The 19,265-nt window shown below is 42.2% G+C and overlaps 1 protein-coding gene across 1 annotated transcript in view; it reads left to right on the plus strand.

Moving 5' to 3' along the window:
• The first annotated feature begins 496 nt into the window (after positions 1 to 496).
• LOC121275766 (calcium and integrin-binding family member 3-like) overlaps positions 497 to 19,265 on the plus strand; it is a 42,131-nt gene continuing 23,362 nt past the window's right edge. The window contains exons 1-3 of the mRNA XM_041183374.1: positions 497 to 578; positions 3,034 to 3,050; positions 13,581 to 13,615. Coding sequence (XP_041039308.1) covers positions 497 to 578; positions 3,034 to 3,050; positions 13,581 to 13,615 — 134 coding nt within the window. The remainder of the gene's footprint in view (positions 579 to 3,033; positions 3,051 to 13,580; positions 13,616 to 19,265) is intronic.

The following is a 19,265-nucleotide window of genomic DNA, read 5'->3' on the forward strand; positions in this document are numbered from 1 at the left end:
GGGCAAGGGAAGGGGAGTGGTATTTGGTGTCCCCCTCCCCTTCTCAATGCTGAATCCTTTGATCAGGCACTGAGTGTCTAATAATGAGGGACCTTCTCTGGTAGGTCATTGGCAAACCCAACAGGGTGGCTTTCAGGAGGTGGAGGAAAACTGTGCGGCTCTCATGTAATCCCTGAGCCACCACTAAATTGTGGTGGGTTTAGGGATAATGGGTGTAGATTGGCTCATTAATGAGTCTAATTGACATGTTGGCAGCAGCACAAATCCCCATCAGCCCTTTCCACCCTCCGACTTAATCAGGGGATGTTTTGTTGCCATCACTTCACAGGAACTTTATCAAATACCAGGCCACAAGAGAAGATGTTAGGGCAGATTACAAATGGAAAAGCTAGGTTTTAAACAGCGCCCTTAAAGCAAGAAAGATAGGTAGAAAGGTAAAGAGATAGATTGGGAGATTGAGAGGGTCAAGGATAGATTGATGGGATATGGCATAGAGATGGGGTTTTCAGTGATCACTGAGAAGGTTGGTGATGATGGTGGAGGAGGGGAGTTGGTGATCATGGAAGGAGATCAAGGAGGTGAGCTGGATTTATAAATTTGCTTGTTGAGCCTGGAGGTAACATTCCTGCTCCTCCTGGTCCACAAACAGTGCTGTAAAAACACTAACCTGATGGATTTAACTTTTCACCTGCTGGGTTTCCTGAGGCCTGGGAAAGCCAGCTGACAGTGGTTAAAAATAGATATCATGTAAAAATGAAGGCACAATGTCTCTTTAAGTGGTTTCAACAACTGACTCATCTCCTGACATTGGATTGAGCACCCAGTCCTTGTTTTCTCCACTACAACTGGAAGTGGACTGATTCAAGGCAGGTTGAGTTCCTGTTGTAGATTTTTAACATTTTAACCCCCCGCTGACCCAAACCCAGCCATTTTTGATGGCTCAAATTATCCCCAAATTGCAAGTAAAGGACCTTTAGAATGCAAAGCAAGTATGGATGGTTTTGACACATTTATCAAATGTCATGTCAGTTCTTTAATAGGTGGTATATATTTTTTGGATTGTCATTTCTCAAAGTACTAAGCCCTACAAGGAAGTATCCTAAATGCCAGACATTTTTCTGTTACATTCCCTTTCTCTCCCCAATCCACTTTCTTTTGCCTACCACTCTCAACTTTCCATTCCTGCTATAGGTTTTTAGAACTCAAGCTCAGACCTCTTTCTAAAGCTACTTCCTGATTTATTTCACATTCTCTACTATTCCATTTGGCCATGGTGATGTCCTACATATAACCCTTGCATTTCTCAACAAAAGGTAAATTATTGCAGAATAAAGAGTTTCAAGTCTCTCCCTAGGTACCTTTACTGCTTCCCTTTTCTGTTTATTTTTATTCTGTTAATTTGGTAACCTGACATTTGTACGGCTGACAGATTCAGTAAATGACATTGCGAACTGTCAATTCTTTATTGACAGCATCCAGCACTTGAAAGCACTGCAATGGTGCACAGCTTATCATTTAAAGTACAGCAGCAATGGTCAAAGAGTAAATGGTATAATATTACTTAATATAGACAAATGCCAAACAAACAATGAAAACAATATTTAAAGTGAAAGTCAATCTCCAGCTGGCACACTGTGATTGATCTAATTGATTTAAAATTCACTTGTATAATGTTTGTCAGGGCATTCCACATCCGACTGCCCCTCTTTCTCATTAAACAGAACATCGGACTGAAATTGTTTTTTTCAAAAACATTCTGTTGTTTCTGCCTGGATCCTTTCAGTGTGGGTTTCATTGAAGAAGTGTTTGAATATGAAGTTATGACTTGAGCTCCAACATTATCTGAGCTGAGTACGTACAAATTAAAGACTTATACCCAGGATGGGAAATAAACAAAGTGTATTTACTGAAGAACAGTTGGATGAATATCAGGTAAACCTATACAGTAGATAATAAAATGTCAATATATGATATTATCACATTTATAGAAGTGCATCTGAATGCATATATTTATAATGTTATAATTCGGGAGTTGTCTTTGGTGAAGCAATTCATGCATAGACATCAAATGGTGGACAAGATTTAGAATTCCTCTTGCAAGATATATAAGGTGCAATTATTTCATTTGCCACTTGACTGAAATAATCATTTTGCATGTTACATGATTGGGTGGTAAGTTAATTAGTGAACTAATGATTATTGATAAGAAGCATCATTCTGTTCTTTGTCTCTAATTCCAGAGAAGTCTGTGGATTTCACCACATTGAAGTCATTGTTGAGATAAAACAAATGCTGGGATCCTGAAATTAATGAAGTGTTGGGAGCACACATCAGGCTGACCAGCATCTGAAAGACAAAAGTACAATTAAAAACTTTGCCTAGGACACTTCATCAGAATTTAAATTCAGCTCTATTAAGAAGAAGGAATGTTAGTTATATAATTGAATATTTCATGTTAGTGATATTGAAGAAGAGATGAATTTAAGTACTAATTTTATTATGTACTTTATGAACGTAAAGTGTGGATTTCACTGAATTCTTTCTTTGGTTTGCATTTTATAGGTATGTTGGCTGCTATGAAAAGAATTTCAAATTTTGTAATAGATGCTACTTACAGACTAGTATTTCCCAGTAATTATCAATAAACCTGTAGTAATGAGTCTTGTTAATCCAGCAGTGTGACAATTGTCTTTCATGAAGGTGCTGGTGGAGGATTGTGGCAGATTCTGGCAGTGCTGATAATCACTGACAAATACAGACTCAGATAAACCAACACAAAAATTGAGTTGGATTCTCTTCATTTTCATTGCACTAAAAATATATCTCCTCTACCTGTGCAATGCAAAAAGAAATTCTGACATAAGACAAACTTCATTGTGCATTCCACTCACCTCTTAATTTATTTTAATTTGCCATTTACTAAGAAGAGGAGATGGAAACACTGTTGTTTAGGTCAATCATATATAGAGCTTCTGCTGCCTGATGAAATTAGAAATACTAATAATGGTTAATAATTTCTGTTCTTTATTTCAGGTTTCCAACAATTACAGGTTGTTTTTATTTTGTCATTACATTTATTATTACATAATTTGGCTTCTGATTGGCTCGCAGTTCCTTGGCTAGTTAATCCTGGGGAAGGTTCAATCTTAATCACTTAAACGCCTGATAACTACTTGATATTGTGGGCCTTCTCCAACGGAGGTGATGCAAGGCTCTCACCGTCTCTCCAGCCACCAGTTGAGACTCCCATTCCCTGGGTTAAATTACATCCAATGTTTCTGGTCTGTGACCTTTCATCAAAGGTGAAACGTTAGAAATGTTCCAGTTCTTTTAGGAATCATAGTCAGGTTTTTTTAATGTACAAAATATCGAACATGGAAAGTATTAAAGCAACACTGGATATATTAAAATCTTCTTCAAATCAGATTTAAAGTATCAGTGTTTTAACGCCTTTTCCAAAATAATGTAGAAAATGACTGTCTAGCTTATCCTAATGGAATCTACTTCCTGATAATTGATTGTCCTAATTTGTCTTTGCATTTGACATATTACTACTGCATTAAAGTCTGGGATTAAAATGCTAAAAGAGAACTAACAATATAAAAAGCAAAATGCTGCAGATACTGGAAATCTGAAATGAAATCAGAAAATGCTAGAAACATCAGCAGGTTAGGCAGCATCCGTGGAGAGAGAAACAGAGTTAATTGGCTGGATTTTCATGGAGTGGGGAAAGTCCGTGGGCCTTTAAAAACAGAGGATGGGACCTGATTCTGAGGTTCGCCCCCCCAATTCTCATCAATGTGGGAGAAAGTTGTGAGGTGTGCATGAGAAAACTGACATTTTAAATCTGATTTGAAGAAGGTTTTAATATATCCAGTGTTGCTTAATATTTTCCATGTTCTATATTTTGCACAAATAATCGTGCCTAACTGACTTGCTGGAGTTTTTTGAAGAGGTAGCAGAGATGGTTGATGAGGACAAGGCCATTGATGTGTATATGGACTTCCAAAAGGCATTCGATACAGTGCCACACAACAGACTTGTGGGGAAAGTTATAGGTCATGGAATTAAAAGCACAGTAGCAACGTGGGTACAAAATTGGCTGCGGGATAGGAAACAGAGAGTAATGGTTAATGGGTATTTCCAGGCTGGAAGAAGGTTTGTAGTGGTGTTCACCAGGTGTCTTTTTGTGATATATATATGAATGATCTACATCTTGGTGTGCATCAAAGTTTGCGGACAACACAAAACTTGGGAGAATTGTAAACTGTCAGGACAGTGTAGAACTTCAAAAGGACATTGACACTTTGGTGGAGTGGGCAGATAGGTGGCAGATGAAGTTTAATGTGGAGAATTGTGAGGAGATACACTTTGGTACAATGAACATGGAGAGACAGTATAAAATAAAGGGTACTATTCTAAAGGGTGTGCAGGTGCTGAGAGACCTGGGTGTATATGTGCATAAGTCATTAAAGGTGGCAGGTAGAGAGAGCAGTTTATAAAGCATACAGTATTCTAGGCTTCATTAATAGGGGCATAGAGTATAAAAGCCGGGAGGTTATAATGAACTTATATAAGACACTGGTTAGACTTCAGATGGAGTATTGCATACAGTTCTGGGCACCACACTATAGGAAGGATGTAAAAGCAATGGAGAGAATGCAGAGGAGGTTTATAAGAATGGTTCCAGGGATGAGACACTTCAGTTATGAGGAAAGATTGGAGAAGTTGGGATTGTTTTCCTTGGAAAGGTGAAGGCTAAGATGAGACTTGATAGAATTTTTCAAAATCATGAGGGGTCTGGATAAAGTAGATAGGGAGAAACAGATATAAACGGATTGAGGCCATTAGGAGTGGGTGGGGGCATGGTTTGCCATGAGTTGGCACAAAGTTGGGGTTATAAGAGGCCATGGGGATGAGTGGGGGATCATGGGATGGCATGGAGGGTATGAGGAGTCATTGCGGGTGGCTGGGTGCATGGATTGGCCTGGGCTGGCATGCAGGGGCATGCAGAGTGGGTGAAGGGGTAAAGGATGTGAGGGGTGAGGATTAGTGGGCCTTGTATTGAACAAAACAGCTGGAATGAAGTCACGGAGAACTGAAGCGAGCCTTTAAACCAGACCACCTCAGCACTCAGCAGCCCCGGTGGCCGCCGCCGAACTGCTTCCTTGTTTGGCGAGCCCAACTCCAGCATGCACCTAACCCCAGGATAGACATCGTGCACTTCTTCCTGAGGTGTGTGCACCAAGCTGGAAATTTCCTGACTTCTGCCACCCAACAAGAAAATCCAGCCCAATGTTTCGGATCTGTGACCTTTCATCAGATCTGAGAAAAGACGGAAATGTAATGTAGAAATGTTTTGAGCCAGTGAAGTAGTGGGAGGGGGATGGGGTGTGGGTGGAGGTGGAGGATGGGAAGGGGAACCAAAGGGTAGGTGTACATTAGGGTGGAGGGAAGGAGAGATTAAATGCCCCCAGTAAATATTGGAGTCAATGTGAGGGAAAGAAAGATTGGATTGTGAGGGATGGAAGAAAGAGACAGAAAGGAAAAGTGAGAATAAAGTTTAATTTATAAGTTTTAAAAAATTATTGGAGCAATTTACTACCTATAAGTGTGAAACTTCATAGTTTGAATTGTTCCCTTTCTGGATTGGAGTGCTTAAGTGGCATTACAGGAACATAAATCATGTCATGAAAATGGTCCTTACATTGTTAAGTACCAGCCTTACCTGTTTGTGGTAAATTAATTTGTATATATGACGCAAATCCAGCAATTTCTTCAAACTCATGGGAAGTTTTTGTGAGACTCAAGAATATTTCTTCATTGCTATAGTTGCCGATTTTTTTATGTACGAATAATGGCCAGTGCTGTCAACTTACCATTATTTTTTTCCAGCAAATTCTGGGAAATTATGAACATTTTTAAAAAGAGTTTACAAGTAAATTTAACCATGTACAATATAGAATTCTTTGGCTGACTCAATGAACGAGAATGTCATATTACAGGATAGTGCCTAAGACTTTACTGTCAGAATTAATGCACAGCAAGTGGCGCCACCAGACAATATTTTTATGGTAGAATTCAATTGATGTGTTAAACCTAATGCATTGTGGACAAAATGCACTTAAAGCTTCTTAAAGCTGGAATGGCTCACACAGCTGAATTGGATAAATCTAAAATGTAATTTTAAACAATATTGCTCATTACAAATCATATTTGAAAAATGATCACTTTCAGGGATTTTTAGATTTCTTTTACATTAATACTCTAATGTAATTCATCATTAGTGGTTCAGTTTGGATTTGATACTTGTGTTATTTACCCATTTAGAACTGTCTCTTATCTGTGCTGAAATAGCAAACCAAAAAAAAATCCTTCATTGCAAATATTATTTGCAAATGGTATGTATCTTCATTCTGTGCTGCCAGCTCCTGTTAACCCTGGAATTTATGGCAAAGATCACACATTAAGATTAACTAAGGGCAAAATCTAGGTTAAAAATGTTCCAGCCCTGGCACCTCCTCCGATGGTTCAATTGTTAAATGTGTTTCTCAGTGTGGTTTGCAGCCCTAAGAGCCACAAGGCCTGCAGTTTGCCTTTCTGATATGTGACATTGACAAACACACACACATTGATTTCCAGCAGTACAGAATTCATCGTCAAGAAATCTGATCAATTTTCTCTATCCTACCACAAAGACATTGGCCCAGATTTTCATCCCTGGGTTGAGTTTGCTGAGTCAGGAGATTTCCTGGTTTAGCGAACCCAACCTTTAGAAGTGCCCACTTGCAGGTTGGGTTTTCGGTTGGGGAAGTGGGCTGAAAAAGAAGTTGGGATGGGTGACCCCGGAACAAATGCAGAGGCTGCCAGGTACAAAGGTGGTCTGGGCACAAGGCCTGACTCTGTGCTATGACACTGTGTTTACATAAATGAAATATAATAATAAAACAAAAGAATCCCTCCAGCCCTCACCTCCCACAAACTCCCTATGCTCCATCCATGCCAATCTATGCCAACCCATGCCCCCACCCACCCAACCCATGGCCCCTCACACCTCATGCCAACTTAGTTGCAACTCATGCTCTCCCACCCGCCGCCCTTTGCCCTTACCTCCCTCAATGCCAACCCATCTAGTATCCTTGGACATTTCCTTGACAGGTTTGACACTTGCTTGACAGGTTTGACAGCTCTTTGACAGCTGGGCAGCTCTTTAAAAATTAAAGCACATGGGATTATGGTAATATATTGGCATGGATTGAGAATTGCAGGCAGACAGGAAACAGAGAGCAGGAATAAATGGCTCTTTTTCAGAATGGCAACCGGTGACTAGTGGAGTACCACAGGGATCACAATATATATCAATGATTTGGATGAGGGAACCAAATGTAATATTTACAATAGAAAAACAGAAAATGCTGGAAAAACTCAGTAAGTCTGGCAGCCTCTGCAGAGAAAGAAACAGAGTTAACATTTTGAGTCTGTATGACTCTTCTTCAGAACTAAAGAGAAGTAGAAATGTGATGGATTTTGTACTGTTTAATAGGGGATGGAGCAGGTGGGGCAAGATTGAATGTCAGGGATTGGTGGGATCTAAGGAGAGATTGACAAAGATATCATGGGCACAAGACAATGGGAATGTTAATGGTAGCGGTGAAGATGAAAGAAGGTGCTGATAATGGCATGAAGGTAAGATAGCAGAATATGTTAAAAGCAGAACAAGGGTCAGCGCTATGTGAAAGCACAATATTAAAAGAAATGACAAATGGCCCTGTGGTGGGGGTGGGGTAGGGGATAAAGGATTTAAAGAGGCTTCAAGGTGATGAGTGGGCAAACTCATGGCAGATGCAGTATAACGTGGATAAGTGTGAAGTATTTCCACTTCGGTAGGAGAAAAAGCATGGAAGAGTATTATTTAAATGGACCCGCATTGTAAGAGCAAGGATGTCTTCCTGTAGCTGGACAGGGCTTTGGTGAGGACACACCTTTTTTTATTTATTCATGGGATATGGGCATAATTGCCCCCTGTTCAGAGGGCATTTAAGAGTCAACCACATTGCTGTGGGTCTGAAGTCACATGTAGGCCAGACAAGGTTTCCTTCCCTAAAGAGCATTAGTGAACCAGTTGGGTTTTTACAACAATTGACAATGGTTTCAAGTTCATCATTAGACTTTTAATTCCAGATTTTTATTGGATTCAAATTCCACCATCTGCCATGGCGGGATTCAAACACGGGTCCCCAGAGCAGTGCCCTGGATTACTAGTCCATGACAACACCACCTGCCCATTCGAGTATTGTGTGCAGTTTTGGTCTTATCTATGAAGGGATATACTTGCTATAGAAGGAGTGCAGTGGAGATTCACCAGACTGATTCCTGGAATGACAGGATTGTTGTATGAGGAGAGATTGGGTCGACTGGGCCTCTATTCACTGGAATTTAGAGGAATGAGAGGAGATCTAATTGAAACATATAAAATTCTGACAGGGATGGACAGATTGGATGCAGGGATGCTGTTTCCTCTGGCTGGTCGGGGGTGTCTAGAACAAGGGGTCACAGTCTCAGGATACAGGGTAGGCCATTGAGGACTGAGATGAGGAGAAACTTCTTCACTCATAGGGTAGTGAACCTGTGGAATTCTCTACCACAGAGGGCTGTGGATGCTAAGTCACTGAATATATTTAAGAAGGGAATAGATAGATTTCCAGCCACTAAAGGCATCAAGGGGAATGGGGAGAGAGCAGGAGTATGGCATTGGGATAGAGAATCAGCTATGATCATATTGAATAGCAGAGCAGGCTCGAGGGGGCGAATGGCCTACATCTGCTCCTGTTTTCTATGTTTCTATGTTAACAGTTCCTTGATATCTGGACATCTCTTTGATGGCTTGACAGTTTCAAAGAGTTTGTGTGTAAAAAGGTCATGTTCACTTTTAACACTCCCAAAAGGGTGTCTTACCTCTCCCAAAGATGTCCCGGGACTCTATCCAAAATGGTACCTTACCTCTCCAAAGGAGAGACCCTGGCTATCCACCAAATTCATACCTCCTCTTACCTGTTCTGTTCTGCACACTCCGGATTCCACACGCCTGTTCTTCCAAAATCCCACTTCAGTGGAGACAGCTAGTGATTTAAATGGCCAGCTGCGAACCACGCATGCATGAACCCCAGCCCAACTCCAGTCCAACTCCTGTGAAGGTGGGAAATGCCAGGTTTGGGGCCAGGAATTAGAATTTTCAGCCGTTTCCTGGGTTTTTGCCATGACAGAGAGACAAAAGGCTGGGCCACTGCGGTCAGTCACCTTTTCCTTCGGTATCAGCTGTGGCTCTTGACTTGGTTTTCACTTTGTGGGACACCTCTGTTAGTCTAAAGGAGCTTCTCATGGCCTCTTATTTTAATTATCCTTCCTACTCCCACTATGGCCTCTTTGTCCTTGGCTTCTTACACTGTTTCAGTGAAGCTAAACATAAACTGGAAAAACAGCACTTCATCCTTTGATTCAGCAATTTACAGTTTTCTTGATTCAACATTAAGTTCAATGATGTCAGTCCGTAATCTCTGCCTCTATTGTTTTTTTTTGACAGCAGCTGTTGGCAATGATTTTGCTTTTGCCATTCATGCTTCCTGTAGACACATCTTTTGCTTTTTAATTTTTCCCATTATCATCTCCTTTTGAATTGCATCATAATCTACTTTGTCATTTAATCTCTCCTGTCTACTACTATGTGCAGTTTTGGCCTTTTTACTTAAGAAAGGATATAATTACATTAGAAGCAATTCAGCGATGGTTCACTCGACTGATTCCTAGGATGAAAGTGTTATTTTATGAGGAAAGATTGGACAGGTTGGGCCTGTATCCATTGGAGTTTAGAAGAATGGGAGGTGATCTTACTGAAATACATAAGATCCTAAGCACTCTTGACAGGGTGGATGCTGAGAGGATGTGTCCCCTTATGAGTGAGATTAGAACAAGGGGACACAGATTAGAAATAAGGGGGCTCCTACTTAAGACAGAAAAGGGGAGAAATTTTTTCTGTCAGAGGATTATTGGTCTGTGGAATTCTTTTCTCCAGAGACCAGTGGAGGCAGGGTCATTGAATATTTTTAAGGCTGAATTAGATAGATTCTTGATTGACAAAGGGCATAGGGGTAGACAGGAAAGTAGAGCTGAGGCCACAATCAGATCAACCAAGATCTTATCAAATGGCAGAGCAGACTTGAGGGACCGAATGGCCTACTCCTGCTCCTAATTTGTATGTTCTTAATGTTATGATGTGGCAGATGATGTGTGCCAGATGGACCAAATCCACCCGGGAAACTTGGTCGCGCTATCACAACGGTTTTGCAATTTGCATTTATTCCGAGAATATGTGTTCACTGAACTCAGAAGTAATGAGTCCACCAAGACTTTTAGAGATTTTTAAAATATATATTTATTATCAAAATAAGAAGTTTCAAGCACGTACGCACGACTACTAGGATTTGTTATAGTACTTAGTACCATAACAAATCCTAAGGGCAGAATCCTCCGTTCGGCAAGCCGTGGCGGGGCCCACTCGCCGACGTATAAAATGACACCCGGTGACATCGGGCGTGTGTCCCAACATCACCGTGTGTCATTCAGATTTTGAGTTTGGCGGGCACGTGCCAGAGTCAGCTGCGCGCCCGCCAAACTGTCAAAGGCTTATTAATGCCATTTAAATTCCAATTCAAATAACTAACATAGCTGCCGTCCAACCTTAAGGTTGGTGGGCAGGCGAAGAGCCCAAGCGGCCTTCGCATTTATCATGAAACCTCATCCACGGGCAGGATGAGGTTTCATGAAGGTATTTAAACTTTAATAACATTTTTCAGAAAAATTCATAGACATGACCCAGATCACATAAGGGGACAAAGGGGAGAAATCTTAAAATTTTTTTCTTCCTTTATTCAAATTTTTACATATCAAACTGATCTCCTTGAGGCAGCACTGTGCCTCAGGGAGATTTATGAGCTCTTTTGCTTGCATGCGCTCAGCACTTCTGGGTGTGCATCACATTGGGCGGGCCTTAATTGGCACACCCACATAAAATAGTGGCGCACAGCCGATCGCAGATGGCAATTGGCTGTGCACCTGCCCACGCCTGCTCCCACCCAACCCCCTTGACGGGGAGAACATTTTCCCCTAAAATCCCTAAATGACCTGACTCCCAGCTACATACCCCCTTTAAGGCAACAGTCCAAAATAGATTCTAGATTTAAAACAAAACCAGCAAGTTAACACAATACTCACTTGACAGTGGGATTCCAAATGGCTTCCCCATCTTCAGTTTCTTTACATAGCAGACTTATGCACAAATAGCTGGAGGTTTCTTGAAGGCTGTTTCACACATCCTGTTAGATCTTACATGGTGTCCAATCACATAGCCTTTCATTCTCCTTTATACATGTTTCTCTCTCTTTAATATGTAAATTCTATTGTTCTATATGTCTTTGAAACTATATCTTCCTCATAATATAAAATCTTTCATGGTGCCAATATTGTCAGTAACCTTTGGGAAAAATAAACACACTCTTTAACCTTGCTTATCTGGGTAGTTGTAAACAGACTAAGATCCCTTTGAAATCCAACAATCCTTTCATTTATCTAAAAATGCAAATTGCCTTCACACCTTACATGCTAAGCCAGCATCCATGTTTACTTATTAGCATATCTACCACATTTCTACACCTAGCTTCTTTTGATGATTTCAAGCTTGCAGTCCACTTGACTCCAAATGTAATTAAATCACACAGACAGGCCCAACTATAATCACATCCATAAGCCTACTTCACAATAAACCAGAAAAAATTATTACACTTTCATCACATTAAGTACTCTATTGCAGACTTTCTTTATTGCTCTTCCCTTCCCTGTCTCTGCACTTGCTTAAAACATGTCACATCTTCAGCTTTTTCCATTTCTGATCTAAGGTTGTTGTTCTGAAATGTTAACTTTATTTCCCTCACCACATGTGCTGCCTGACCTTTTGAGTATTCCCAGCATTTTCTGTTTCTATTTCAGATTTCCAGTATTTTGTGTTTTTATTTGCACATCCTAAGTCAGAGCTACTCCAGGAATGTGGGGCAGAATTTCATGATCCCCCACCAGTGCAGGGGCCCGTGAAATTCTGCAGGTGTCCTTCCTGCTACCCATCCCACAACACAACCTCGCAGCGATTTTATGGGGAGTAGGCAAGGTCAAGGGCTCACTGTCCTCCCTCACCCCAACTGGCCAATTAATGGCCACTTAAGGGCCTCTTCCCACCTGGCCACAATTTTTAAGCTGGCTGGAGGAGGGAGTCAGGGACAGGGAGGATGCCCAGCAAGTTAGATTGCTTGGGCTGTGGGTTGGATTGGTGGTGTGTGGATGTGTACTCTGTGGGACTTGGTAATTCCAGCAGTGGCCACCACTCCCAGTGGTAGTTGTGGGACTAGAGAGCTCTCAGCTAATAAGCCATCTGGTTACATTCCCCGCTGATTTTTTTCAATTTGGGGATGTGGGTGGTGAACTCCACCATCTGAAAAATGTTCTACTCTAAACATAAACTCAGACTGATATTCCGCTGCAGCATTGAGGGAAGCACTAGAGGCCTGTCTGCCCTTTCAAGTGGATGTAAAATATGCCATAGCATCATTTCGAAGAAAAGCAGGTAAGTTCTCCCCAGTGTCCTGGCCAATATTTATTCCTCAACAACCATTGCTAAAACAGATGATTTGGTTGCATCACATTGATGTTTCTGGGTCCTTGCTGTGCACAAATTGGCTGCCACATTTCCTATCTTACAACAGTGAAAGTATTTCAAAAACTTTGCATTGGCTTTAATGCACTTTAGGGTGTCCTGTGGTTGTGAAAGGTGCCATAAAAATGCAAGCTCCTTTCTTCTTTACTACTGCACTAGAAAATTCAGCTTGCAGCTTAAGACTGTGAACATCATAGTCTTATTTAGCTTTGTTATTCACAGTCTTAACCAGATGACCCATCAGGTCTGTGTTGTTGGGGGAGTGGATGGGAGCAGGGGTGGTGGCCGGGGAGTGAGGTAGGTTAACTTTCATTGGTGTGGCTTAATCAATAGTTCTTCATGCATAATTGCAATATATCGTAGGGACTCAGCACTGCTGATTCTGGCAGAACTACCTGTATGAGGAATATGTTTCAACTTTCGACTATAATAAGTTTTTACTGAAGTAAGGTTTCAGCATTTGGTCTGATTTTATTGCAGAATTCCTAGCCAGATAGTCTTCTTTCCCGCATCCTTGTGTTGTTTTTGGTTACTGTACAAACACATACAATAACATGAATAGAATGAATTATAAAAATTTGAGCACGTGAGAAAAATATCCCCAAAGCCTGAATTTGACCACTTTTAAGGAACCAAATAAATCTTTCAAATTGTCAGAGTTATTGATCATGCAATGTTCAGTTTTCAGAGTAATTAGTGTTAGAAATCCTGCTGAATCATTTTGGGATTTGGAGTAAACATAATTTACAAGTCTTTAATCGTATCCATATGAAAACTGAAAAAGAATGGACAATTAGAAAATATTCTGTTTTTTATTTTAAAGGATTGTACTGTCTTCACAAGGAAAGAAATTCTGAGGTATGTCTAAGCATGTTATTCATATACATAAATGCCTAAAAAATATTGGGAGCAAGTGTTTAACATGTTACATTAAGTTCCTCTTCCTGTTATTAAAGTAGCAGCATAAAATATTTAAAATAAGCAAAAAATAAATGGGTAACACCAAACCTCAAGAACTCCTCATGAGGAAAATGATAATCAACATAACTCACATCAGATGTGCGAGTACATTGCCCGCATTCTCCTGAATGGTGGCCCTGTTCACAATAAAAGTTACAGCCAGGGCAGAATGGGTGACATAAGGAAAGGCACAGTCACATCTGTGGCAAAAGCTAGAAATTTTTTGACCTATGCAAAGTCATCAAGGTAAGTGCATGAACATTTGGCAACATCCTAACAGGTTGTTTGCAAAGCTTTTTCATGCGAGCGTAAGAAATAGGAGCATATGGCTCCTCAAGCCTATTCGACCATTCAACGCAATCATGGCTGATCTCAAGGATTATTTTAGCCTGAAGTGTCCTGAGGAATATTGTCTGCCAAATGGACATAACAATGAAGCAGTCAGGAGAAGGAAGACCACCATGGCCAAAAGAAAAGACATTTCCTGTCAACAGTTAGAGGGCTTGCCAGTTATCAAAGTTGAATAGACAAAATATTATTTAAATGCTTTATATTACTAAAGTACAATTATCATCTCCAAATGTTCCTGTTAGGAATTTCAGTCTGTTATGGATATCATCTTGAGGTTCAACGGTGTCAGCAGCTTCCATAAGTATTCCCTTACATGCTGAAGGTGACTTAACACTACCCAAAATCAACTTGTATGAAAGAAAGAGTCATCAATTATGCTGTCCAGTAATATCTATTGACCTGTTCACTGACATTTATTTTAGGTTTTGACAGTGCCACTTGTGTTGAGGCCTCATCACAGCCTTGATCCAGACATGGACACAAAAACTGAATACAAGACAAGTGGTGAGACTAACATCACTTGACATCACGACAGCATTTGTTTTTTTTTAATTCATTCTTGGGATAAGGCTATACTAGCATTTAGAAAAACTGCCTAACATCCAACCTCGTTCCACATAACTTAGATAACTTGCAAGTGAAAATAACTTGCACTTTTCCAAATGTTTGCCTAATAGATCTATCAAGATTATGTTAAAGACTAGCTTTAAATGAACTTACTGGTTTATTGTTTTCAGGCATATCTTAACTTTTTTTATAAAGTAAGCTGTTTGTTAGGCAGTTTTCAATCCTTAGGCATTGCTCCCTAATTTAGCAAATTCACAAAAGCATCAGTTAAGTTTCACTAATTTCATGTCTTATCTAAGACTATGGGAGGTATTGTCCCAGATTTGCACTAAGTGCAGTAGCAGGCAGGTAAAAGGCATTTTACCCACAGGCTGCGGTGGCTGCTTTTCACGCTGTATCGTCCCAAACCAACAACATAACTTATGTATTCCCGGGAAACACGCCACTCTCATTCACTCACCCGCCATCATCCCACTGCTGCATCACACCGGGAGATATATTTAAAGTCCAGCCGCAAGCACATATCTCAGTGCTTCCAGACCACCGCTGCTACTCGGAAGACATAGAAGAAGCCTGCAGTCCCCAGGTTCAGCAATGCATTCTTCAAGAGCCTTTTGGATGCCGTGAATGCCTGCTGGGATGTCCTCCACCCTAGCTCTAGCCACAGGAGGGGCAGCATCAGCACTAACTTGGCTTGGTAGGTGGTGGCTGTGGTGGTCAGCACCACCGCCCTTCAAAAGAGGACAGCCATCCAGTGCTGCAAGAGAATGAATGATCATCTCCACTCCGCCAGGATAAGTCACTCTTCTCATCACTCTCAACTCACAGACCCATCACACACCAACAGGGCCTTCACTCACTGCTGGTTCAAGGGATATCACCATTCACTCACTCACACACACCGTCATTGCTGTCATCCTGTCCATGGGACCTCTCACCACCCACAGAGACCAGGCATACTTATCATCCGGCCTGGCAGGTGTCCTGTTTACACTTTCTCCATGTCTTTTCAAGCAGGACAAGTTGGCACACAACAAGACCAAGAGGCCACAGACCGGGAATGCCCAAATCATAGAATTTGAAAACAGAGCCATCTAGCTGGCCGGCGAAGTTCTGGACTGGTCCTGTGCTGACGGTGAGGTTGGTGGTGCTCTATTAAGTGAGGGTCCAGCAGTGCAACACCCATTAGTCAACCACGCTGTGAGTGATGTATCCTCTTTCACAGGCCACTGCCATGCACTAATTATCTTTCCTAGCTTTTGCGGGAATCTCTGTCAAACAGCTGACAGAGTCCACAACACAGGGCCTCCAATCAAGCTCTGAAGAAACTCTGAAGAGGAATCTGGAGGCACCCTTCTTGAAGTCCTGTCACAGCACTCACCCACACCCTCCATTAGTGCAGAGACACACGCCTCAGTGGTCCTAGCTTTAGAAATGCACAGGATCACAATCCGGTCCGATCCAAAGCAGGTGGAGGCAGGGATTTTCCAGGTTTCTGGCACTTGGAGGACTGTTAGAGGTCAGAACTTTGCTGAGTCCAACTCAGATGAGGAGCCTTTGGACTTGGTTATGTCACAGTTGCTGGAGCTGCAAAGGAAGGCTCGGGAACATCAGGAAGGGATGTCCACTGCACTCCTCAGATTGCAAGGCATGATGGAGAAGTCTGCCTGCCTTCAGGCTGAGGTGATAGTGCAGGCATTGCAATGCACTGAGGTCAACATTGGTAGGATGGCGGCCGCCATGGAGACCTTGGTCCAGGACGCCACTCCTAGGGGTGTTAGGAAGCTCAATCTCACTCCAACTACCCCTGCTCCTCAAGGAGTTATCTTGGTGTCCCCCGGGCACCCATAGGGAGGAGGATCAGCAGGTTCACACTCTGGGCCCATCCATCCAGGTGACTCTGAGAGTGTTTGGCCCATCTGACTCTCTTCCTGTGACCTCAGCAGCTCCAATTCCACAGGCTCAGGTAGAACCATGCAGCAGGAACCCTGAAAGCAGGCCAGGGCTCTTCAAGTCTCAGCCCTCCAGAAGACACCCGCCAAGGTCATCACAGACAGGGATAGCAGTCAACAGGCTGGCTCCACTTTCACTGTGGATGTCCAGGGAGCACCAAGATGGCAGGGTTAGGAAAGTTAAGGAGAATTAGTTGCACATCCTGGGCATGGGTGTTAATCACTGGTACATATTGTTCACTATTGTCAATAAAGTCCTAAGAATATCTCCCTGCCTTTGGCTCCTTATTCTGATGAGCAGTGTTCTTGTCATTTAGATGTGAAACCTTTCTGCACAAGATAAAGGCAGGTGTGTCAGACCAGGGCCTCTTCCCTGTGCTCTGTGCAGCCTTCAGGCCAAAGTGATGGTCCGGCCTCGCACTCTCTGGACACATTACTGATGCCGGCACCTCAGTGATGCTTGTCATTGCTGCCAAAATGTCATTGGCAGGCGACACAGAGTTATGTCATTCTCTCTGTGTGCTCTCAGCACCTTAAAGGTGGGGCTGGCCCCCAACTCTTCAACATCTGTGACCAGTGATGCTGTGCACCTGAAGGGCTCAGTTGCTGAAGACAGACAAAGGATCAGATGCTTCTAAGGTTTCATGGCTGCATCTCTATGATATGACTCTGATCACAGGGTACAAGTGATCTGCCCTTGGCCAGACAGGAGTCAGACATTCTCAGAGGCTATGTGAAGATTTATGGAGTGTCCTCACTGCATGTTGTCATCATCCTCTTGGAATCAAGCAACTATTAGGGCTCCACTGCGTCTCCATGACAGGAGCATTCTCACAGAAGATATTCACACTGCAATAAGCCAGACTGGAGTCAAACGTTTACAAATGCAATGTGAGCATCTATGGGGTCACCTCACTGCATCATTCTCCACAAATCTAGCAGCTATGAGGGCCTCCTGAGCCAGCCTGCCTGGCAGGGGCTGATCGCAGTTAGCGGTCCGTTCCCCGACCGATCCCAGGCCCACCGATTGCACTCTTCCGCCTGCCGACCTTAAAGTTCTGTCCATAAAAGATTCAGAAGGGAAACAAGAACAGAAAATGCTGGAAATACTCAGCAGTACAGACAGCATCTGGGATGAGACAAACAGAGTTAACATTTCAAGGGGTTGACAGGGTAGACATTGCAATGTTGGTTTTCCTGGTGGGGACTCTCGAATATGGAGGCATAGTCTCAGGAGAAGGAGTTGATCATTTAGGGCTGAGATGAGGAAAAATTTCTGAGGGTCTTGAATCTTTTTGAATTCTTTACCACACAATGTTGTGGATGCTCCAACTTTGGCCCGAATTTTCGCAACAACAAAAGGGCTGCGCACCTTAGCCAAAGTGGTGCCAGAGTCCCAATTCTGAAAGTCCCGGCAACCACCATTTGCGCCATGGGGTGAATGGGAGCAGGTTGTAGTTTTCACTTCCATGGTTTGTGGAAGTAGCTACACGTGTAAAAGTGCAACTGCCTTCAAACAGAGATGTCCAATACATGACTCATGGGCTTCAGACATTTGAGCAAAAAGCTTAAAGCTGCTAGGGTTATTTGGAGAGGTAGGGTACCCTTTTGGAGAGGTCCAGGTATCCCTTTGGGTGAGATCAAGTGCTCCTTTTGGTGAGATCAGGTGCCATTTGGGAGTGGTCAGATGCCCTTTAAGATTGTTAACATTAGACATGAATGTATGTAAAATATGGATAAACTCAGTGGAACTGTCAAGCTATCAAGGCATTTAAATTCCCAAGCTCTTTAAATTTTTGAAAATACAACAGGCTGAAGTTGCAAATCAATAGCTGTCTGTTGACATAGACCTGAGGGCTATCATTCAAATATTAGTTTTTTTTTTCCCCCCTTCATGTGGACACTATTGGCATGGCCAGGATTTGTTGTCCATTCCTAACTTCCCTTGTACTGTGTGGCTTGCTGGACCATATTTGGGGGCAACTAACAGTCAACCACATTGCTGTGAGTCTGGAGTCACACATAGGCAAGACCAGATAAGAAAGGCAGATTTCTTTCTCTAAAAGACATGAGTGAACCAGATGGACTTTTACACCAATTGACAATGCTTTCATAGTCACCATTACCGGAACTAGCTTTATTCCAGGTTTATTAATTGTGTTTAAATTCCATCAAGTGGTGGGATTTGACCCCACACCCCCAAAGCATCAGCCTGGGCCTCTGAATTACAAGTCCAGTGACATTACCACTATGCCTCCATCTCCCCATTAGTGCTGCATGACTGATTCCACAGCCTATCATTATCACAGCTGAAGGCCTGTAAGTTCACAGTTTGTTTAATAACGCCAAGTGGTTATATAGTCTTTGATTTGGGCCTATGAATACAAATGTTTGTTCCCATAATGAATTAAGTACAAGAAGGGAATATTTGTTTTTATAAAAATACTGATAATCAATAGACACTATTTTTTTGATCTCACCATGGCTCTGGAGGTTTGCCCATGGTGGATACTGGGTGAGTTGGCATGGAGGGTGTAAGAGCAAAGGGTGATGGGTAGAGGGGCATTGGTTGGCATGTTAGCATGAAGTTGGCATAGGGGTTATAAAGGGCCATGGGGATGAATTCAGGGTCATGGGCTGACATGAGTTTATAAGATATAAAGGGCCATGGGTGTGTG

Source organism: Carcharodon carcharias, chromosome 1, assembly GCF_017639515.1.
Source record: "Carcharodon carcharias isolate sCarCar2 chromosome 1, sCarCar2.pri, whole genome shotgun sequence".
In the NCBI taxonomy this organism is placed as follows: domain Eukaryota; kingdom Metazoa; phylum Chordata; class Chondrichthyes; order Lamniformes; family Lamnidae; genus Carcharodon; species Carcharodon carcharias.